The following is a 24,071-nucleotide window of genomic DNA, read 5'->3' on the forward strand; positions in this document are numbered from 1 at the left end:
TCTCGTTGGTTCCTGAACCAATTGCTCCATGAAGCAGTCATTTATTACATCCAGGAACTTTATGTCTCTAGCATGTCTGAATGTTAAATGTACGCAGTCAATATTGGGGTAAATTGAAATCTCCCATTATTACTGCACTGCCAAATTGGTTAGCTTCCCTGATTTCTCTTACCATTTCATCATCTGTCTGTGTAATTAACAACATGAAAACTGCTGCCATCCAGAGCAGTTTTAGCATACAAAAACTCAGAGACTCAGAAGTTTCTCAAGAAAATAGAAAAAGGATGGTTGCATTGCATTTAAATTCAAAATAAAAGTGACATTTCACAGTTAAAAATTTGTAACTTACATTTCTTAACTTGAAACATTTTTTATTTTTGTACTTAGTACATTTTGTATTTGTATTTAGTTTAAATAGTTTAAAAACAAACAATGTGAATGGTTTTCAATAAAAAGCTGACTTTTTTTGCATAGTCAGAGGTGTGAAACTTTATGCAAACTTTCCACAGAATTGCCACAGAATTGTAAAACATCTTCCACAGAATTTGCTAACTCTTGCCGCAGAATCAAAACAAATCTGCTGCAGGAAACAGGGGGCTCTGCCAATTATGAAGGAATTTACAAACAAGTGGTCCCTTAAAAGTAGTGGGCCATAGCCCTTTAGCAGTATTTATCAAAATGCTCATTTCACAAACCATTGCCAATGCGGAGGAATACTTCAGACTTTCCAGTTTTATTTTCGACATTAGAGGTCCTGCAGGATGCAAAAGGTCCCTGATTAAAGCAATTTTACAAAGAAACTGATCCCATAATGTTAGACCTCGAGCTGCGTAAGTAGTCTTGCGTTAATAGTGGATTGTAGTGAATATTGGATGCCACCTTTTCACAAACAGGGAACGGGGCTGATTTTTAGAAAGTTCACCCAGATCTCTATCTGTTTGATATAAAGAATGGTATTTCCGTAACCCCCTGTTTGCAATATGTTAGTGAACTTACTGCTGAAATGGCATATTTGATTCTCCCTGCCCCCTCCCCCCGAGCAAGCCTACAATACAAGCACAAAATGAATCATGTCTCACACATTTTCAAATGCTATGACACAAACATAGCAAAAGCTGCAAGGGCTGTCCAGCTATGAATAAATATATTATAACATCACAGTCCACACTTACACAAATAGCACTGCACTAAAAAGAGAACACTGTTTTTTTCTTAAAACGCAAGCACTATATGAATGCACTAAAAAAAAAAGCAATTCCTGAAAACTAAACTTTTTTCAAGTGTTTCACTCTCTTCCATTTTCCAAGCTATGCAGACTCCTCCTGTTTCAGCTGCCTGTCATCTGCCCCCTCAGACCTGGGCCCTGGCTATTTCACCAGGGGCAGTAGAATGCCTTTTTGTTTTTGGGGGGAGGAGGGGTTGAGGCCAAGCCAATCAAGCTCCACCCTCTCCCCACCCCCTCCCTGCCCTCCACCAATCCTTCTCCCCCCCCCCCCCGCCCATCGCTTTCTCATCACCACCCCCTCTTTCTCTTCCCCTGCCCCACTCCCTCCCTTTCTTCACCACACCATCCCCTTTCTACCTCCCATGCGGATTAGTGGCAGGAGGAAAGAGCTAATGCCTCAGGCCCTCTGAACCACCACAGCAGTCAGGCCCAAAGCTGCCTCGCTGCTCTCTCTTCCTCCTTCCGTCATACGGCTGCTGCCTGCCCAACCCAAATCCAGACTTCGAACACCGATTCTGCAGGAAGGGCCAGGATTTGGTGGGACTGTGTCCCCTGGGGCCACCCCCCCCCCCCCCTCCCTCCATTCCAGCGCCTCCATGTTTTACAGTCCTGCCCCATAAGTCTCTGCCTTGTCTTTGGAAAATTAAACATCGCAGAACCCCTTCCCTTGCTTTTCTGAAGAATACCAGGTGCTCCTTCCTCCCCTCTCCTTTTCTGGTTCCTCATGTTCAGGAATAGCAGAGCCTCAACGCTGCCCCAGGATAGAAAAGGAAAACGAACAATGTTCTCTGCAAAGAGTCCTGGTTATGCCTTTTGTAATAATTATCACCAGTGTCATGCAATTGGTTGATATGAATTTTGTGACTCGCTCAGGAATGGCATTTAAAAAAAATGGAACTAACTAAACATATATATATATATATATATATATATATATATATATATATATTTATTTTTTTTTTTCTGTGACACTTCAAGTCATGTTCCTCTGTCCTGGTGGCATTTCTCAACTGAGCACCTTGCCCCATACACGCACCCCCTTAAAGGCACAGAAGTGGGCCAGCAGCGATTCTATTTAGCAGTGCTCCATGCTGCTGGCCCGTGAGCCCTCTGTGCCTTTAAGGGGGCAGGGTTGATGGGGCTAAGCCGCTCGGTTTGAGTTTTAGGTATTTTAGGATCTGGATTTGTAAAAAAAAAAAAAAACGTGTTGTAGTGTGCTAGTGCTTTAAAAGAGAAAAGAAAAGCAGGAATAGCCTCCGTCTCAGACAAGCTGCCACTCCTCTCCCTCCCTCCTGCTCTATCTGAGGCCCCATTTGCTGGAGAGGTGCAGCTCAGGCAACCTTTGAGGCTATTTGGAGTTGGGGGAAAGAGGAGGGCAAGGGCAGAAAGAGAGGGGTAGGGCAAAGGACAGAGACAAAGACACTCAGGAGGGAAGGGGAGACACCTGGGAAGCGAGGTGCACATGTGGAGTGAGGCACAGAGTAGGGAGATGAAATGGAAGCAGCCACCCCTGTTCCACCCTGACCAGTGAATCTCCAACTGAGCAGTAAACTCAAAAGTTCCCAGGTGTGCCTGAACCTTCTGTGTGTGCATTTCACACAGCAACCAGACAAGAGAGGAAAAGCAAGATAGGCTTGCTGGAGCTTTTCATTCTGCATAGCTTGATGAATGGGGAAACATATGTAGTGAGCTGAAAGGTTCTTTTTGACTTGGGAATTTTTGTTTCGCATGCTTTTATTGCTCAGTTCTGGACACACTGCTCACAAGCAGGCCGATGCAATGTCATTTTATAAAAAAAACATGCATCCAAACTGGGTGCAAATTTTTTGAACGCACGCACATCCACCTCTCCTGGGTGTTCGATGCAATAGGAAAATGAGCTTCCGCACCAAAAGGAATGCACAATGGGTAATTTGTTTGTCCCTAGCGCTCTGCATCAGGCGCCCAGTGGACGTGGCTGTGTGCCCACAACAGCCTGGCCAGAGCTTCCTCCTCACCCCTGGCAGGGATGTTCCCGATTCATTCTTTTCAATGACACTTGTCAGTGAAAGGACCAATCGGCTGTAAGCGAAGGAGTGAATTAATGAATATTAATTGACTGACCCTTAATATAAATGTATTCACTCCTTCACTTACTGCCAGCAGGAGTTCCAATTGGGCCAGACTTTGGGGATGCTGCATTCTGTGGTTTCCCCTCTGAGGAACCAGAAAAAGCAGGATTTTTTTTTTTTTGAGTCCTTGAGCACGGCATGAATCTACTTTCTCTGGTTCCTCCTACTTAGAATTGCAAAGATACTAATAGGAGGAATCACAGAAAGCAGGATTTTTTTTTTTTTCGGTGAGCCCTTGAGGACTGCATGCTTTAATGCCAGCTCCCAGGCAGGCGTAAAATTTGCCGTGTTAAAACGGGTGCCATGGCTGCGTGGCAATTTTTGACATTGCAGGGTAATAGCTAATAGCCTCATCTACGTGGAATTTGCATGTGATGAGCACTATCAGCTATGCGCTCGACTGGACGTGCGTTTTAGACAGGCTAATCACTGTATTGCAGTGGGGGTTATTTTAGCACATCCAAAAACACATATCCAATAGAGTGTTACAGAGTGCACTAGCCTGAGCGCAATATTTTGCATCGGCCTGAATGTGCACTGCAGCCCGTCTGTGAATGCCGTATCACTGCTTCCAGCTGGAATAAACTCTGCGGGATCCTTACTCTTTGTTCCAGAGCCTGCATTATCTCTGCCTGGAATGGGGATTGTCAGCTGTGGATTTTTGATTTCACAGTAAAGACACAGAGAGCATATTTTGCAGAACCAGGACAATTGCTAAAGCTATTTCCATGGGCCAAACAAAGTTTAATCATGGAAATGGGCTTTTTGAACATCGCCAACCCTCCAGGCAGGTAAAATTACACGCGTTCAACAACGCATATAATTTTACCCAAGTTGTATGGAGGTGCAGCTGCAGGCAGGGTTAGGTTGCACGTAGCTTTGGCATTTCTAAAATTGCGTATGGAAGAGGTATCCACAGAGAAAGAAGGAGGAAATCTCTCTGCAGGTGCTCTTTTCAGGGGTAATAATCAAAGCAAAACTCCTGGCCAAGGGGAGCAGTTTGATTATTGCCTCCAGATATTCGCCATTGCACAGGACGGCTCCAGTTACAACTATTGGAATATTTATATATTTAGTAAACAAGTAGTTGGTAAGCAGTTGCATCATTATAGCAAAGCCCAACTTCAAAAGAGCTACATCTAGTATAAAAATTGTTACAGATTTATACATGTACATAGCCTGATATTTTCAATGGAAAACACATTTCTGCAAAACAAAGGTTTTACACTAAAGCAAATCTTTGATCAATTTTACCCTCCTCTCGTTGTATGCTTAGGGTCAGTGGTTTTCCAATCAAGTTCACAAGAACCCTTAGCAGGTTTTCTGGGTAACCAAAAATTGCTAATCAACCTGGGATTTAGACCAAATGCATGCAAATACTCAACACTGATTAGTCATGGTGCATGCTGTAAACCAGATTTTTGGGGGGTATTGAATAGATCTGGAAACTAATTACTATGTTACCGAACACCACTAAAACATGGATTATGCACTAAAAAAAACTTGACTGAAACACTTCTATGCAACTTGAAAAGTCTTTCTGGATGATTATCTCACCAGCGAAGCAGTGCTATGTCTAAAATGCCCAGAAGAGGAAGGGTTATGCAGCTGATTCCAGCTTGTTGTAATTGCTTCCTGGCTGTACTGTTAATTGCACTGATTCTTCTCCATTGTCAGGTTTCCTTAAACTAGCTTGAAACCTTATTTTCAGTTCTGGATCAGGACAGAACACATACTCATAGATAAAGCCAGCCAGAATGCCGCCCATCATTGGACCAATCCAGTAGACCTGTGGAGAAGGATAGACTTTATTAGGGGAAAGCACTTTGCTGAAACACAGTTCTGAGAAACTTTAACTCACACTCTCCATTAAAGTGACAGGAAATAGATCAACTTTATGGGATCTGCCAGGTTGCGACTTAGACTGGCCACTGTCAGAGACAGGGTGCTGGGCTCAATGGTCCTTGGTCTGACCAGCATGGCATGACTTATGTTCTTAATTTTAGGATCCCCCACACACATACACACACACACTTCCACTCATTATCCACAACAAGTTTCCATATTATTATTAAATTCATTCATAATGTATGGATTTAATTGTTTCCTATCTAAAATAAACCAATTGCCTATTCCTAGTGAATCATCAGATATTCTTCTTCTAGTGCGTGCAAAATGTGCCAAACCACTTAGTAGTGTTGTCATCAGCAAGGTGTAGCACCAGAAAACCAGAAGCAAAACAAGACATTGAACATTTGTTTACAATGGTTCACCAGCCTGACACCATCTGAAAAGACTGACTGCACACCAGCCCTGTCCTGTACAAATGCAATTTAACATAATCCAGAAGTACTATGGTAGGTGAAAATCAGGTGGATGAATGGTTAGATCAGTGATAAGTGAATGATTGAAGACATCTGTGGCTGACCACTCATAATGCCATGCCGAAACAATCAACAGATAGTAAGGTATAGCTTTGCACATTGATCTGTTTACTAAGACCCATTTTTAACCACCTTTTTGAAGAAAATAGACTCAAGGTCGTTGTGTATATGAGGAAACCAAGGAATGATATAGGACGTTCCAGTATACAATGTCCCTCTGTGTAAGTAATAAATACTAAAAATAAAACCTTCCCACCTAAAAATGTACATTAAAACATATAACCCTAGTAGTGGAGAGGAGAGGTGAGCATCTGAAAACATCAAACAGACCAACTACCTTTCCTGAACACATATCTCCCCTCTAAGCAGGAGATGTGCACTGGGCACCAGGGTTTATATCACATCTATATTGATTTTTTTTATTAAGATTACATCAAGTATTTGGATTAGGATTAAATATGAATGAATAATCTAAAATATAAGAACATAGGAAGTTGCCTTACTGGGTCAGACCGAGGATCCATCAAGCCCAGAATCCTGTTTCCAATAGTGGCCAATCCATTTTACAAGTACCTGACAAGTGCCCAAACATTAAACAGAACCCATGCAACTAATGCAGGTAATAAGCAGTGGCTGTTCCTTAAGCCAACATAATTAATAGCAGTTTATGAACTTCTCCCCCAGGAACTGTTACAAATCTTTTTTTAAACCATCTACAATGAATAACTGCCTTAACCACATTCTCTGGCAATAAATTACAAAGTTTAATTGTGCGTTGAGTGAAAAAGAATTTTCTCCAATAAGTTTTAAAAGTGCTACTTGCTAACTTCATGGAGTGCCCCTGGTCTTATCTGAAACTGATTCACAATTACCCATTTCCTTTCATGATTTTATAGACCTCTATCATATCCCCCTCAGCCATTTCTTCTCCAAGATGAACAGCCCTAACCTCTTTAGCCTTTCTTCATAGAGAAGCCGCTCCATGCCTTGTATCATTTTGGTTGCCCTTTTCTGTACCTTCTCCAGTGAAACTATATCTTTTTTGAGATGTGATGACCAGAATTGCACGCAGTATTCAAAGCCAAGTATCACCATGGAGTGATACACAGGCATTATGATATTCTCCTTTATATTCACCATTCCCATCATAATTCCTACATTCGGTTTGCTTTCTTGACTGCCACGGCACTATGATGCCTAGATCTTTTTCCTGGGTGGTATCTCCTAATATGGAACTTAACAGCGTGTAACTACAGCATATGCATCACCTTGCACTTATCCACATTAAATTTCATCTACTATTTGGATGCCCAATCTTCCAGTCTCGTAAGGTCCTCCTATAATTTATAACAATCCGCTTGTGATTTAACTACTCAGAATAATTTTATGTCATCTGCAAATCTGATCATCTCTCTCATTATACCCCTTTCCAGAAAATTTCTAAATATATTAAAAAGCACCAGTCAAGTACTGAAGCACTGTACTGTTTACCTTGTTTCACTGAGAAAACAGACCATTTAATCCTACCCTCTGTTTCCTGTCTTTTAACCAGTTTGCAATCCACAGGATATCATCTCTTATCCCATAACTTTTTAGTTTTCTTAGAAGCCTCTTATAATGTGTTTTGTCAAACACTTTCTGAAAATCCAAATACACTACATATACCAGTTTATCTTTATCCACATGTTTATTAATCCCTTCAAAAAACTGTAGCAGATTTGTGAGGCAAGACTTCCCGTGGGTAAATGCATGCTGGCTGTGTTCCATTAGAACATAAGAATATAAGAAATTGCCATTCTGGGTCAGACCAAGGGTCCATCAAACCCAGCATCCTATTTCCAACATAGGCCAAACCAGGCCACAAGAATCTGGCAAGTACCAAAACACTAAGAAGATCCCATGCTACTGATGCCAGTAATAGCAGGGGCCATTCCCTAAGCCAACTTGATTAATAGCCGCTAATGGACTTCTCCTCCAAGAACTTATCCAAACCTTTTTTAAACTCAGCTACACCACCTGCATTAACCACGTCATCTGGCAACAAATTCCAGAGCTTAATTGTGCGTTGAGTGAAAAAGAATTTTCTCCAATTAGTTTTAAATGTGCTACTTGCTAACTTCATGGAGTGCCCCCTAGTCCTTCTATTATCTGAAAGAGTAAATAACCGATTCACATCTACTCGTTCAAGACCTCTCTTTATTTTAAAGATCTGTATCATATTCCCCCCTCAGCAGTCTCTTCTCCAAGCTGAACAGCACTAACCTCTTCAGCCTTTCCTCATAGGGGAGCTGTTCCATCCCTTTTATCATTTTGGTCACCCTTCTCTGTACGTTCTCCATCTTTCTTGAAATGCGGTAACCAGAATTGTACACAGTATTCAAGGTGCGGTCTCACCATGGAGCGATACAGAGGCATTATGACATTTTCCATTTTGTTATTCCGATTGTTCCTTCCAAATAATTCCTAACATTCTGTTTGCTTTTTTGACTACTGCAGCACACTGAGCCGATGATTTCAAAGTATTATCTACTATGATGCCTAGATCTTTTTCCTGGGTGGTAGCTCCTAATATGGAACCTAAGATCGTGTAACTGCAGCAAGGGTTATTTTTCCCTATATGCAACACCTTGCACTTGTCCATGTCTGTTTATATGTCTGTTTATATGTTCTGTGATTTTGATCTTTAGAATAGTTTCCATGATTTTTCCTGGCACTGAAGTCAGGCTCACTGGTCTATAGTTTCCAGGATCACCCCTGGATCCCTTTTTAAATGTTGGGGTTACGTTGGCCAATGGCCACCTTCCAGTCCTCAGCCTCAATGATAGGTTACAAATTACTAGTAATAGGTCTAAAATTTCATTTTTTTTAGTTCTTTCAGAACCCTGGGGTGTGTAACATCTTTTCTGGGTGATTTTCTACTTCTCAGTTTGTCAATCTGGCTTACTGTATCTTCCAGGTTCATCGTGATTTGGTTCAGTTCATCCAAATCATCACCCCTGAAAGGCGTCTCCAGAATAGATATCTCCCCAACATCCTCCTCAGTAAAAAACGAAGCAAAGAATTCATTTAGTCTTTTGCAATGACCTTATCTTCCTTAAATGCTCCTTTAACCCCTCAATCATCTAAATGTCCAACCAACTCCCTTGCAGGCTTCCTGCTTTGGATATATTTTTAAAAGTTTTTATTATGAGTTTTTGCTACTACAGCCAACTTCTTTTCAAATTCTCTCTTAGCCTGTCTTATCAATGTTTTACATTTAACTATTTTCTTCAGATGATCCTTCTTCCAATTTTGGCTAAAATAGCCTCTTTCACCTTATCTTTTAACCATGCTGGTAATCGTTTGGCCTTCCTTCCACCTTCCTTAATGCATGGAATACATCTGGACTGCGCTTCTAAGATGTTATTTTTAAACTGTCTTTCCCCTCTTGATGAGATCTGCACCTGAGTTATAACTTCACCACAGCAGAGCAAATCAGTCTACAAACTCTGAATTAAAAATGGAGGGCCCAATAGTCAAAGATATCCAGCTATCTAAGTTATCTGGATATTATTTATCCGGATAATTTAGAAGGGATTTTCAGAAGCATGGCTATCCTACTCAGTATAATCAGATAAGTTTTAGTTATCTACATAAGTTATATCAAGATAACTTAAGACCTGCTATTGAGCAGGTCTAACTTATTTGGTTAACTTAACCAGATAAGGCTGAATATAGGCACTTATTCAGTTAAGATAACTGAATAAGTAAAGCTGCCCCAATCTGCCCATTCCCGCCCATTGACTATCTGGTTATCTACTTAGCCCGATAAGTGACTTATCCAATTAAGTGGCAGCCACTGAACATAGCCAGATAATCAACGGCCACCACTACTTATCTGGCTATCTGGTACTAAATGCCTTTCAATATTGGGCCTGGAAAGATTTTCCTATCACTTCATTTTTCTTCAAAGATACATAGAAGAGTGCTTGACATATATAATCCTACTTTTAACCAATTCTCCTGACTTTCTCTTCTAAGCTTATTAGTGATTAAAGTACAGTTTGTCCTAAATGATCTTTTTTTTTTTTAAAAAGGTTATTTCCTACACAGAAAACGTCACAGATGATTTTCTTCAGAATGCACTCACTCTGCAGCTCCTCATTACAGCCCCCCTCGTGAACTTTGTTCTTTGGGAATTGGGCAAATCATCCTTAGCTGTGTCTTTCTCCTCCACCACCAACTCCCGACTCTTTGCTTTTCATCTTGCTGTGCCATATGCCTGGATTAGACTGTTCTCTCTCTGGCCTTATTCAAATTGAGTCTAAAAATCCATCTTTTTGAGGCTGCTTTTAAATCCTAAGCACTCTTCTGTACAGTAGACTCTTATCATGAATGTTTGTCTTGACTAGATTGCAAGCTCCAAGAAACTGTGACTATTTCTTTTGTATATTTGTACAGTGCTGCGTATGTCTAGTAGCGCTTTAAAAATGACAAATAGTAGTATTCACTTAAAGACAGGTTAGACCAAAATTTCCCAAATTGTTGCTAAAGAAGTAGCAGAAGTAAAACCACACATTATGCTAGTAGATACATACCCAGTGATTGTGCCAGTCATTAAACACTACACTTGTTCCTAATGATCTAGCTGGGTTCATGCTTGCACCCGTGTATGGTATCTAGGTGGAAAACAAAAAGTAAAATATAATGACCGCCTGGGCCAACACCAAGAAGAAAAATCCGGTTAGCATCATTGCGCTACATCTCACGGGTCCAACTTTTTCCCATACTTACTGCAAAGAGATGACCAATAGTAACAGAGAATCCAATAATCATAGGCACAGGGACCTTAATGTCTTTCCTTTTTTTGTCACAAGAGGCAAAAATTGTGAAGACCAGCTGGAAAGAGATAAGAGTTTCTACAAGGAGAGCCTGGCCAGCTGAAATGGAAGAGTTCACCTGAAAGACAGACAAAAGCATCACAGTCCAACTTAAATTGTAATAGGAATTTACATGGACCTAAGCTAATGCTGCCCACATTCAAAAGGAAAAGATAAGCCAAGTGAAGAATTGTGATTTGCTAAAGGTCATTTGCCAAAGTAACATAAGCCCTTCCATCTACAGTTTGCCATAGGCACAGGATGAAAGAATAATGTTTCGTGACTTCTGTTTCAGTGTTCGTGCCATGACTTATTCATGACTTTGAGCAGTGGGGCATACGCCGTTTTATAAAATAAATCATATTCATTGGGAAAAGTAAATTACAGTTTTCAATAGAAATATCCTTTGCATAATACAAAGGTGTCTATAAAATCAGCAACCCAAAGTAGAAATATGTATCCCTTCAGGAGGACACCTGGGAATAAATCAAATTTCCTGAATTATTCTAGAAACAGAGTATAACCAGAGTGTTTGTGCAGTTCTTTGGAAGTCTTTCATAACTGGTGAACAGGGATATAAAATTTATTTAAGAAAAGACAAAAGAAAATTGTTCTTTTTTTTTTTTTTAAGGTCAGCTGTATGTCTGACTGAAAAACATACATACCAAAAACAGAAATGTCTTAGATTAAATGGAATTTCATTGCGGTGGTAGAAGATCATTTTATCTCATCGAGTACATGAATTTTCCAGGAATGTCATAAAAACCTGCTCATTTAGTTGACTTCTGATAAGATACTTACTTTCGTAATGCCCACAGGCCAGTTATCATGGGGTGTGATCAAGGCTACAATCCCAGTCCCTGCTATAGCTGCCAGGCATTGAATAACAATGTAGAAGAACCCTTTGGCTACTGAAATCTTCCTGGTACAAATCATAGCCATGGCCACTGCAGGGTTCAGGAAGGCTTCGCAGATGTGTCCAAAGCAGTGTATCAAGATGGCAATGCTGAGCCCAAAGCAAAAGGCGATATGTGCATTGCTAGGTGGAGAAGATGAGCTCAGAGATACGGTCGATCCCAAACTCACGATCAAGAAGAAAAAGACAGCTAGAAATTCTCCTCCCATGGATGTCCAAAACTGCCTGGTCCACACGCCTTTGAAAGCAGTCATGTTTCTTCCTGTGGACGGTCAGGTTCTGTGGATCAGAGAAGTCTTTGGGCAGCGCCTGCAAGCAGCACTGACTGAGAAAACCACAGAGGGGAAACAGTACTTATATGGGACACTTGAGAAACAAGTCGAGCAAGTAGAGACGTGTTGCTAGAGTAGTCCCTTCCCTCAAACCAGAAATATCTAGTCAGAAAGGTTCCTTTGTGTGAGGCCCTAGGGTGTGTTGTTACAGCATACAGTAGCCTCTCTAAGAACGGGCATTTGCGCTCAGAAGAAAATCCAAGGAATTCTCTAGTGCAGCTCACACTATGGGGGTAATTTTATAACATTCTATATAGCAAATGGTTAGCAAATATGAATAGGAGTTACATTGTAACAATTTTCAAAGTGAACTTACTTGCATGAATCCTCTTTGAAAATCATCTTTCCATGTCCTAAATGATGATTTTAGGGGGGAAAAAAGTTATTTCCTACAAATCTACCCACTAAAATGTCTGCACAACCTTTTAGTGGAAAATAAGAACCTAAGAACATAAAACTTGCCACACTGGGTCAGACCAAGGGTCCATCAAGCCCAGTATCCTATCCTGTTTCCAACAGTGGCCAAGCCAGGTCACATGTTCCTGGCAGGATCCCAAGGGATAGATAGATTCCAAGCTGCTTATCCCATGAACAAGTAGTGGATTTCTGCATATAGATTGATTTATTTATTTGCAAATGTGATATTCCACTTTTTTTCCAAGCATGGTCTCAAAACAGATTACAGTCAGCTTATATTAGACGAACAGATACATTAGCAGTAACATAGCTTATAGTGTCCTATGCAGTTGACCTTGAATAAATGTCCTTGCATAGTGGATATTAATACTTTATTATTGAACAGGCTGGGAAAAGGCTTGGTTGAATAGCCAAGCATTTACCATTTTTTTTTCAGAATGTGAGATTCACAGTTCAAAGCAAAGGGGGTAGTAGTACCTCATTCCAGTTTGGGGTGCATAGCAGCTTAAAGCCCACAGTTTTGTGCAATTCAGTTTTGTAAATGACAGAGAGAAGGGATTGTTGAGAAGATCGTAGATCTTTGGTTGATGTATAAGACATAAGAAGAAGGGAGAGATACTTAGGAACACATCACACATTTGAAGACAAAAGCAGAGGGTTTTGAATTTTATCTTGGTTTCTATTGGGTTTGGTTGCTTTGGCCCCTAACAGAATTCTGGTTGCAGTGTTTTGTGGGAGTTGGAGGCATTTCATACTGTACCGAGAGTTACAATAGTCAGTTTGACTGGTGATTAATACATGAATTACGGTAATGGTAGCCAGGTTGTGCTGAATGAGGTAATTGCATACTTAGAAAACATACATACATGAGGGAGGTTCTTACTACCTTAGAGATGTGAGAACCCATTGAGAGATTTTGGTGGAGTTAAATCTCAAGGTTTACTGATACTTTGGGCTGAAGATGGGTTCCTGACATACTTTTAAAATCCAAAATCCCTAAATCCGCCCTTAGGATCACCTCCACTCCGTCTGGGTAACATTCCGTGCAAATATGACATACACATGAAAATTTTACCCTCAGATCAGGAAGGCAAGTTTGTGTTACCCACAGACGTCCCTTTGCAAATTACCCAGCCTATAGGTGCAGATAGTACATTCCTGTACAGCTGCTTCTAGCACATTTCACACAACTTTAACTAGAGCATTATCAAGGTCTAATGATCAGGAATATTCTTTCCTAGCAATGTCCTTCCTATAAGGCAGGGGTCGGGAACCAATGGCTCGCGAGCCAGATGTGGCTCTTTTGATGGCTGCATCTGGCTCGCAGACAAATCTTTAATAAAAAAGTAAAAATCTAATAAAACCCCCCACCCTCCTGACGCCCCCAAGACCTCCAAATTAATTTACTACAACCCCCCACCCTCCTGACCCCCCCCCCCCCAAGACCTGCCAAAAGTCTCTGGTGGTCCAGCGGGGGTCCAGGAGCAGCGATCTCCTGGACTTGGGCTGTTGGCTGCCAGTAGTCAAAATGGCGCCGACAGCCCTTTGCCCTCACTATGTCACTGGGGTCGACCAATGGCGGCGGTAGCCCCTGTGACATAGTAAGGGCAAAGGGCCGTCGGCTGCCAGTAATCAAAATGACGTCGATGGCTCTTTGCCCTTATTATGTCACAGGGGCTACCGCCGCCATTGGTTGACCCCAGTGACATAGTGAGGGCAAAGGGCCGTCGGCGCCATTTTGACTACTGGCAGCCGACAGCCCAAGTCCAGGAGATCGCTCCCGGACCGCTCCTGGACCCCCACTGGACCACCAGGGACTTTTGGCAGTTCTTGGGGGGGGGGGGTCAGGAGGGTGGGGGGTTGTAGTAAATTAATTTTGGAGGTCTTGGGGGGCGTCAGGAGGGTGGGGGGTTTTGTTAGATTTTTACTTTTTTATTAAAGATTTGTCTGCGAGCCCTGGACCCCCGCTGGACCACCAGGGACTTTTGGCAGGTCTTGGGGGGGTCAGGAGGGTGGGGGGTTGTAGTAAATTAATTTGGCAGGTCTTGGGGGGCGTCAGGAGAGTAGGGGGTTGTAGTAAATTAATTTGGTAGGTCTTGTAAGGCTCTCACAGAATTACATTTTAAAATATATGGCGTTCATGGCTCTCTCAGCCAAAAAGGTTCCCGACCCCTGCTATAAGGTTACTGCAGTGCTCAGAGAGTATTACAGAACTTGAGATCTCTAACTGGTATATGACAAGTATCAAGGTTTTGATACACATCAAAGATTTCACTGTGAGTCACAAGAAACAAGTTCTTATGATCTGTTTTTAATGTCAACTGAACTCTCGCTATACCTGTACAGGCGCAGTTATGAATTGAGATTGTGCATTATTCATTACTGGGTCCATTGTGTTGGGTAGCATATATGCTCCTAATGTTTATAATATAAAATGTTTTGCTAAATTGGTCAATATTTTATCACAATTTTCTCATCTCCCTTTGATACTGTGACGGGATTTTAATTTGTTCGCTGATTCCTCGGTGGATAGAGTTCCAGCTAAGCCTTCCACTTTGCAAGATCAGTGCAGGGGAATTCCATATTTATGTTTTCATTTACAACTTGTGGATGTCTGGCAGAAACTCCATCACCTGGATATTGATTTCATGCATTATTCAAGAGCACATGGTTCTAAATTTCATTTGGATTATAGACTCATCTCAGAGTCATTTTTTTTCTAAAGTTACCAGTGATGATATAGGCCCACTGGAGATATCAGATCACGCATCCGAATGGATAACATTTGAGGGTTTCATTCCTTCACTAGGGGAGAGGCAGTGCAGATTTCCTTGCATCTGTATAATAAGCATTTATTTGATTGATAAATGGAAAGAATATGCAGACTTTAAGAAGGATCTTGAGAGGAACCATATATTGCTCTGGAAAACTGCATAAGCAGTTTCCTACGGGGAAATAATAGCTTATACAGCTAGAAAAAGGTCCTAGAAAAACAATTGGTCCTAGAAAACCAATTGTGTTCAGATAAAGCTAAAGTTTACTAGCCATCTTACTTCAGCACACAAAACACAATTTTTGGCTACACAAGCCACTTTGAATACATTAATCCGTCAACAAAGTAAAAAAGTACTAATGTACTTTAAACATATTTTTTCTTTATGGCAATAAAATAGGTCAAATGTTGGCTAATGCTGTTAGAATTTGGGGTAGTAGAATGCATATTAGCTCTATGAGTGAATAGTGGCCAGTTAATCCATGATAATAAAGGAATAAAGAATATTTTTTTCAGCCTATTATAAAGCTTTATATGCTTCAGAACAGTGTAATTTAGTGGAAGCTCGACAATTTACAAAATCAGACCATTTACCCTAATCAACTGAAGGGAATATACAGGAATTGAATGCTCCTGTGACCCTATCAGAGATTCAGTTGGTATTTAAATAATCATCATTATGTAAGACCCCTGGACTTGATGGGATTTCTGGGGAATTCTGTAAAATTTTGAACACTCAGATAGGTCTCCCTATGGGTCATCTTTTTGAAGCATTAATGAAATCAGGAGAATTTCCTTTAGGCGCTAACACAGCCACTATTATAGTTTTACCCAAACCAGATCATATCTTATAGACCAGTTTCCTTACTTAATTTTGATGTTAAGTTATTAGCAAAAGTATTAGCCAATAGATTAGCTCAAATTTTTTTACTACTATGTTGGGTAGCATATATGCTCCTAATGTGCTCGCCATATATGCTCCTACTACATAGTAGTAACATACTACTATGTTACTACTATGTTTTTGCTACTATGTTTAAATGTTACTCAAAAAGTTATACAATATGTTACTCAAAAAAGTTCTTTGTTATATGTAATTGCCCACAAGCAAGCTTTTCAACTGTTCTCTGTAAACCGATTTGATTTACATATTATGTAAGAAGATCGGTATATAAAAACCATAAATAAATAAATAAATAAATAAATAAATAAATTTTACCATTTCTAACCTCAGTGGAACAAGTAGGTTTTCTTAAGGGGAGGCAAGCAGTGGTTAACATGCCGAAAGGTTTAACCTTTATGGTTTATCCACAACAAACAAATTTAATATGACTTCGTATTAGTTTTGATGCCAAAAGGGCTTTTGCTAGGGTTAGTTGGGATTTGTTGTTCACTACCCCTAATGCTTATGGTTTTAAAGGTCAATTTTTAGATTATGTCTCCCTTCTTTATAATCAGCCAAGGGCATGTATATGGGTCAATAACGAATTTTCAGAGGAATTTGTGTTACAAAGAGGAACTCAGCAATGACGTCCCCTATCTCCCCTTCTTTTTGCTTTATCGTTAGATCCTTTTATACGTACAGTGCTCATGGATGATCAAGTTCAAGGGGTTTCTATTGATTCCAGTTCTCTTACAATAGCAGCATTTGCTGATGACCTCTTTTTACATATTTACAATCCACTTGTCACTTTGCCCCTTCTATTGGGGGTTTTGTCACAGTATGATTGCTGCGCTGCTTTAAAATTACATTGGGCAATGGCTATTGGCCAGAGGAGTGATGAAAATTGGGAGGGGGATTTCCCACTCAAATGGGCCAAAAGTTAGCTGAAATCTTTATGTATTTGGCTTCCTAATGATTTAAAGAATCTCCAGAACTCTCAATGTTTCTAAATTACAGACAATAACCAAATCTGCTTGGCAGAGATGGGCTCATTGTTATGTGAAGGGGGGTGTTTTAGTGTGCCCTTGGGCCTCAGCCCAACCCCAGACGGATCCAGGACCGAACTGAGGGTTGACGGCGTGTTCCAGCATGGCTGACGGTCTTACCCTCTGCCAGGCCTGCAAGCTCCAAGGCCAACAACATGATGATGTTGGTAGGGGAATGGTCCTCCAACTGTTCCGAGCCCTTTCGGACCTGCCGCTTGAAACGGCATGGAGCAGCAGGACGGCCTGAGGATGAGGGCAAATGGGCCTTGACATGAAGACATGACACCAAGGTCGATGCTACAGCATCGCAGACGAAGACATGACACCAAGGCTGATGCAGGCGGCATTAGAGACGAGGGCTGGCACAGGACATGACACCAAGGTAGTTGAAGACATGACACCAAGGCTGATGCGAAGACATCACGGACCAATGGTCAATGTGATGGCATCCTGGACCAGGGTCGATGCGACGACATCAGGAACAAGACGTTGACATGATACCAAGACTGATGCAATGGCACCCAGGATGAGACGAGGAACTTGACGAAGTCCAGACGAGATGAGAGATTGGGCGGAAGGACATTGGCATTGTCTCTCAGGGCGCCCTACACAGCCCACCTTCACGGGCAGACCCAATGGATTGGTCGCGGACTACCCTGTCCCACTGCGCGCCCTACACAGCCCGAGGAGGCTGGTCATGGACCACGCTGAGAACGGGACGAGCGCAGGGAAGAATCCAGCTGAGGCAGAACTTTGATGATGGAGCATAAGTCATCCGGAGCTCCGCAAAGGCTGGCAGGACATGATGGCTCAGGAGCACAGGAACGAATTCCTGCAGGCCACTCCATGCTTGGGAAAGACGTCATCCGAGGAAACAAGGCCTGACAGGACCAGAAGGCTCAGGAGCCCTGAAGACACAGGAGCAGGACACCAAGGAACTTGGGACATCAGGAAGCAGAAGATCAAGACGAGACACCAGGACATCTGGACGGGGACCTCAGGCACAAACAGGACTTGACATGACAAGAAGACGAAACGAAGAGGAGCTCCATGAAGAAGACTTGTCGGAGCTCTGGCAGGCAGCAGCCTCCAGAGTGAAGTAACTCCGATGCAAGGCCAAGACATACTGTGAAGACAGCCCTTTTATAGGGCTAGAGCAGGAAGTCCAATCATAGGTGGGGCCAGCACACTTCCTGTGTCTGGCCCTTTAAATCCTGTAGAGAGGCGCGCGCTGGCGCCTAAGGAAGGAAGCAGGAACCTGGCTGTGCAGGACTGTGGACAGCGGCCTGCAGAGCGTTGACGTTGCAGACGCAGGGCTGGCCTGGAAGGCAGGCCTCAAAGATGGCAGCGGCTCCAGCCGCTGCAGGAGGTCCCGGGGGCGGCTCCAGCTGCTACTCCAGACCAGGGCTTGCAGCCTCCAGCCCCAGAGGATGTGATGACGTCGGCGGCAGGCTCCGTGCCGCATAGGGTGCTGAAAAGTCCGCGGCACTGGCCGCGGGGAAGACTGCTACCAGGGGCGGCCTCCGGGAGGAACATCAGTCTGCGGCTCCAGCCGCACCGGAAGACCCGACATCGGCGGCACCAGCCGTGTCAGGTGAAGCAAGGTGAGCAGGGCCTGCTCGCGGGGGGACCCGCGGGCAGGGTCCATGACACTCATTTATAGATATCTTTGGGTGGAAAGACCCCATTATTTAAATGACTGTTTTTCCTAAATGGTTATATGTTCTGTGCACCCGTCCACTTGTCTTAGAGAAATAAGATTATATTACTCTCTCCAGGGAACTGAGACACTTTCTATGGAAAGGAGGTAAACCTCATTGGTCTTTGGCACAGTTGATTTCTGGATGGAAACAGGGGGGAAAGGGACTGCCTGTTATTAGACTACATATTTATGCAGCCAATCTTTGACATGGGAGGGGGGATGGGACTGGCGTATGAATGCCTCCTATTATTGTGATCTGCAGTTTGAAGCTGCTATATAGTTAAACCATTTCATTGTAGATATGTCTTACATGACAACACGTCTAAATCGCCTGATGCTTTGAAAGGCAATTTCCAGACTTAAGTTATCTGCTAACATATCTTCTTTTTTACCTATTGTAGGCAACGGTTATTTTCCATCGAGTTCCCCCGGGACAGTTTTTCACAAATGGACCCAGAGGGGGAAGGAGGTTTTGGCACATATTATAGATGCTGAAGGGAGGGTACTTCCAAAAGCAGAGCTGGGGCAAAAATTGGGAGATTTACAGCTTGATGCTTTTAGTTATTTTCAAATTCATCACTTTGTTCTGTCTTTAACTGCTGAGGAATTGATGGCTAAGAATTGGCAAATTATACAAGACTGGTCCGAATTGGATGACCCAAGTAGGCATTTTTTATCTTCCTTGCATAAATCTTTGCAGATATCTTTGGGTTTGGCCTTTATTGAGGGCTTTTGGAATAAATGTACACAAGAATTGAATGTTCGCTTATTTTTTTTTAAGTCCTTTACTACATGTTTTGGTACCTTACCTTATGCGAGATTACAAAAAATTTGCAGATGCGTGAAACATATTACAAAATACTAACCAGATCCTATATTTTTCAAAGATGGGTGAACATGGCTGGGATAGCAGATTCTGATATTGTATAAAGTGGAATAACATCCCTGGTATGTTAAGTCATGCATTTTGGTTGTGTGACAAAATCCAATTGTTTTGGAAGCAAGTGTATTCTTATCTTGAATGCATTCTCTCTCTGAAATTGTCTTTTTTTCTGCTCCTGCTGCTATTTTTGGTATTTTGTCAGCTGGGTTCCAAAACTTTGGACTGCAAAAGTTTTTCTATTAGCTAATCTGGCGATTCTTCATTATTAGAGACAAGAGACGGCACCACCACACATGTACTGGAAAAACACTGTTCATAATCTTTTGTTAATGGAACTTCTCACAGGAAAGATGGCTTCTCCTAGTGGAAAAAAGAAGATATTAGATGTCTGGATGCCGTATATCATGTACAAGTAACTATCTCACTTCGAACAAAATGTTGAAGTCAAAACTGGACTCACAATTCAATAATATTTACATTTGTGACCTTCATACAGCACCAGGCAAATATGAAAGAATTTGTATTTATAAGCCCAACTCTTGTGCTTATTCAGTTGTAATCATTGGTCACTGAACAATCAAGAGAGCCTCTACATGAAGAGAAAGAGTTCAAATTTTTAAAGTATTGGATGCCACACTGAGCCCACAGTCAAGTTTTTAATGAACATTGACTTTTTATGTTTTGTTTTATTCTGATTTTATTTTAGACACTTGCTGTGGTCGACTCATTATCATCATACGGGAGGGTAAAGGCTGCGGGGGGGGGGGGGGGGGGGTTAGAGAGAGTCCATTGGGGTTCATACATCAGTTTCACCCTATTCTGTATCCTAAGATTGCTTAATGAATATAAGAAATACAACTCCCATGTGTTGTTTTTTTTTCTCCTGTTTGCATTTTTGGTCTGAACTTATTGGATATGGAATATTGTTTATGGTTTGCTTTTTTAATGATTATCAATAAACAAAATTGAACATATAATAGAAAATAAGTGTGAAACCAATTTAGGCCCTTATTTGGAAAGGACATTTTCCTATTCTGTGCCTATTGGAACAAAATAGTGTGTCTCATCTGAATGTGCACAAAAATGTATTACTGTATGAAAAAATAAAATATGGACATAGAGAATTACCTTAGGTATGAAGAAAATCAGTATTGTGATTTTTCATAGGGTAGACCCTGCTTCTACGTGGACACTGGTGGCCATCCTCTTTGATGCAGGTTCCTTCCCTTTGTCTTTTAAAATGTTGCTCCTGCACTCTGTCCTGGAGTAAAGGCCGGTGTTAGGACTCCTCACTCACCAGTCTCCCACATTCACCTGCATATGGGGGTCAGATTTAAGTGTTTGGCTAGAACACCACACATAGGCCTGGGTTTCGAGATGATGCACACGTTCCAAACGATGAATAACAGAATCTAACGGAGGAGGGGGAGGGATGGGACATTTTCTTTTTCCAGTGAAAGGTAGTCTACCATCTGGCTAAGATAATCTGTTGTATAAATTAACTGGAAAAAGGTGAGAGTTATGTGGGACAAAAATACTCAAAAAAACGTGTTTAGGTGAACAAACAATTTCTGCCCCCAAAGTCTAGCGATAACTATACAGTTCCACCATATCTGATAGAAGGATTCTTTCTCCTCACGTCCCCTCCAACACATAACATCCGGGGCGGATTGGCCTATCGGGGCTTCGGGCATGCCGCAGTGGGCTGGTCAGGGTAGTCACATAACACTGGTGTTGATTGCGGTGGCCCCATTCTCACGGAGCCGCTGCAATTAACTCCCGGCCCGCAGCAGTTGTTCTGGTGGAGCAGGAGCCTCACAGAGGCTCTCCACTCATTTCTGAGGGTTTTTTGTTTTTGTTTTCTTTGCTTTTCTCGTGGCTGCAGCCACAGTTCCAGAGGCCTATGCTTCTTTTACTTTGTCTTCACAGCTGCAGCTGTATGGGCCTGCATTTGTTTTTTTTTTTGGTCCTTGCCCCCGCAGCATCGCTGTGGATCTGCTCCCCCTCTCCTCTGACTGCCACAGCAGTGGAAACGCTCCCGCAGTCTTCCCTAACCTGACCTCGTCTCTCTTTGCCAAGGGAGGCGGCCAGCAGACATCCCACTGCTGCTTCACCATGGCTGAACAGCTCTCACCGATTTCTGCCGATGGCTTCCTTATATTCAGGCTGTGGCAAAATTAACCCTAGCCCCTGCATCGAGCAGGCCCATCTCTTCCCACACCAAGGCCATCAGCTTATAACCCTGCCTGCATCCGCCTGACCATCAATGTCAGTATAATTTTTTTTTTTTTACAAATTCAGAGGCAGCAGGGGAGAAGAGACAGAGAGAGTGGGAGTATGCAAAAGAGCCGGCAACTGTGCGTAGCTGTCAGCTGGTGAAAGGGAGTGCGTGTGTGTGTTGCAGCAGATGTAAGGGTGCATGTATGTATATGTATGTGTCAGTGGGAGTAAGGGAGTGTGTGTAGATGTCAATGGCTGCAAGGAAGCATGGGTGTATATCAATGTCAATGGGAGCAAGGCAGCGTGTGTAGGTATCAGTGGGTGCGAGGGAGCATGTGTGTATAGGTGTTGGGTGCGAAGGATCATGTGTGTAGGTGTCAGTGGGCAGGCATATCTGTGTGTGTCGGTGATTGTGTGAGGGAGCGTGTGTGTGTGTATGTCTGTAGGTGTCAGTAGGTGCGAGGGAGTGTGTGTGTATGTCTGTAGGTGTCAGTAGGTGCGAGGGAGCGTATGTGTGTAGGTATCACTGGGTGTAAGGAAGCATGTGTATGTGTGAATGTGTTAGCACTTACAAGGGAGTGTATGTGCATGTCAGCAGGTGTGTTAAGGAAGAGAAAGTTTGTGTACTCCCTCACCCCCCCACTAATCCAGAACAATCTCGGGGTGACTAAAAAGTATAGAAAGAGGAAAATTTAAAAATCTTATTGTTATTAATCTCTTTGAAAATATTTTATTGGTTTTTGGGAAATTTTTTAAAGTTTTATATGAGTTTGATTATTAGATGTTCAGCTGTTTTGTAATATTTATCCTTTTTATTTATATGGGTTTACTATTGCTGATTTACATTTCTTGATATTTTATAAGGAATGATAATGTTTCTCTTTTTCCATTGTTACACTGCAATGCCCCGAATCTCCCCATCTCCTACGATTCCCCTCTTGGAGCTTTAAATACATTTTTCAACTGCTCTGTCCCTGCCTTTTTCTCCCAGGACCTCCCTCTTCTATAGTCAGTCTGGCATTTAAATCCCCATCCTGGATTTTTTTTTCCTTTTACCACACCAGCTCTTCTCGTCTGCACCCATGGAGTTCACTCAGAATCACATAGAGCCACATGATTTAAATAGCTGACCAGACAACCTGGCAAGTGCAGACTTGAAATGTCAGCACTGCAGAAGGAAGAATTGCTGGAGGGGGTTGCAAGAACCAGATGCAGTATGGAAGAGGGAGGTGCAGAGAGAAAGGGGCAGAGTATCCAAAAGAACAAATTTAAAATTCCAAGGGAAGACTGGAGGGGATGCAGGGACTCCAGAGAATATGGATTTGGGGATGGGAGGGTGGAGGGGAGAGCAGGGAATTGGGGGGATTGTTCCGGGTTCAGACCGTGCTCCTTGGCATTCTGCCCAGGGGCTCTGACCTAGGGGTCTATTCTCACTGAGGTCTACGTGCACACAGGACTACCTCTGGGGCTTACCCAATATAAACACTCACAATTACTGGGATTATACCTGGGGGCTTGAACCCAGGAGCTTATTCCCTACACAAACTTTGATTCAGTACATCACAATTCCAGGTACTTAGGAAAGTAAGTTTGTTTGTGCAATAGGAGGACAGAACAAATAAAATCAGATCATACAGAAGTATTGGTAAAAAGCGTAATGTTTCTGAAGGATTAGCCTGTGCTATCATGTCCAGGGCGTACTTTCTCTCCCCCCAGCTGATATTTTCTCCTTATACACTATAGTGCTTGTGAAAGCAGTGGTATGTTCCCTCCCTCTGAGTTCTTATCAGTTTCAGGTGCAGTTGTGTGGCCTTCATTCTCTCTCAGGCTTTAGTATAAGTTAATTGTTTGCATTCTCATCAAAGATCTACTGGAATAACTAAATAAGCAGACTATTGCCTGTTCATAAACATTTCACAGTGCAAGACAGTAAATAGGAATTAACTCAGAGGTTGGCCTGTGGCCTTCAAACGAGTCTGTGTCTGGATAAAAACTCTGAATCAATATGGCCTCCCCTCTATATACATCCTCAGCAAAAGTAACAAAAAATGACTTCAGCAGAGATGGACTGGGTTTGGAGAGTGAGAATAGGGTGGAAGGGGGAGACTCAGGAAGGGGTGAAGGAGAGGGGGGTGCCTCAGATTTGGTGGTTGTGGAGGGGAAAGTATTAGGGACATTCATATTGGGGGAAGGGGGAACAGAGATCATGTGTGGAGGAGAAAGTTGATGCTCAGAAAATGGTTGGGGAAAGTAGACCTTTGGACTGGGGAGAGCAGGGTCTTGTGGATGAATGGGACTTGGCAATAGGGTGACAGGGAAG

General features: G+C 42.4%; 1 protein-coding gene across 1 annotated transcript; it reads right to left on the reverse strand.

Annotated features, from left to right (window-relative positions):
• Nucleotides 1–3,410: 3,410 nt before the first annotated feature.
• LOC115085484 (aquaporin-4-like) lies at nucleotides 3,411–11,900 on the reverse strand. Its single transcript, XM_029591558.1, has 4 exons — nucleotides 11,381–11,900; nucleotides 10,494–10,658; nucleotides 10,298–10,378; nucleotides 3,411–5,125 (listed from the first exon to the last, which is right to left on the reverse strand). The coding sequence occupies exons 1-4, from the start codon at nucleotides 11,747–11,749 to the stop codon at nucleotides 4,937–4,939; spliced, it is 804 nt and encodes a 267-aa protein (XP_029447418.1). The 5' UTR covers nucleotides 11,750–11,900; the 3' UTR covers nucleotides 3,411–4,936.
• Between the last annotated feature and the right edge of the window lie 12,171 nt (nucleotides 11,901–24,071).

This window comes from Rhinatrema bivittatum, chromosome 2 (genome assembly GCF_901001135.1).
Source record: "Rhinatrema bivittatum chromosome 2, aRhiBiv1.1, whole genome shotgun sequence".
NCBI lineage: Eukaryota > Metazoa > Chordata > Amphibia > Gymnophiona > Rhinatrematidae > Rhinatrema > Rhinatrema bivittatum.

What these genes read in the sequence shown, in the direction of transcription:
- LOC115085484 (XM_029591558.1), bottom strand. Translation starts at nt 11,749, where the DNA reads ATGACTGCTTTCAAAGGCGTGTGGACCAGGCAGTTTTGGACATCCATG. An exon ending in CTATTGGTCATCTCTTTGCA is followed by an intron (nt 10,379 to 10,493) that starts GTAAGTATGGGA and finishes TTTTCCACCTAG; the next exon opens with ATACCATACACGGGTGCAAG. An exon ending in ATGACTGGCACAATCACTGG is followed by an intron (nt 5,126 to 10,297) that starts GTATGTATCTAC and finishes CCTTCTCCACAG; the next exon opens with GTCTACTGGATTGGTCCAAT.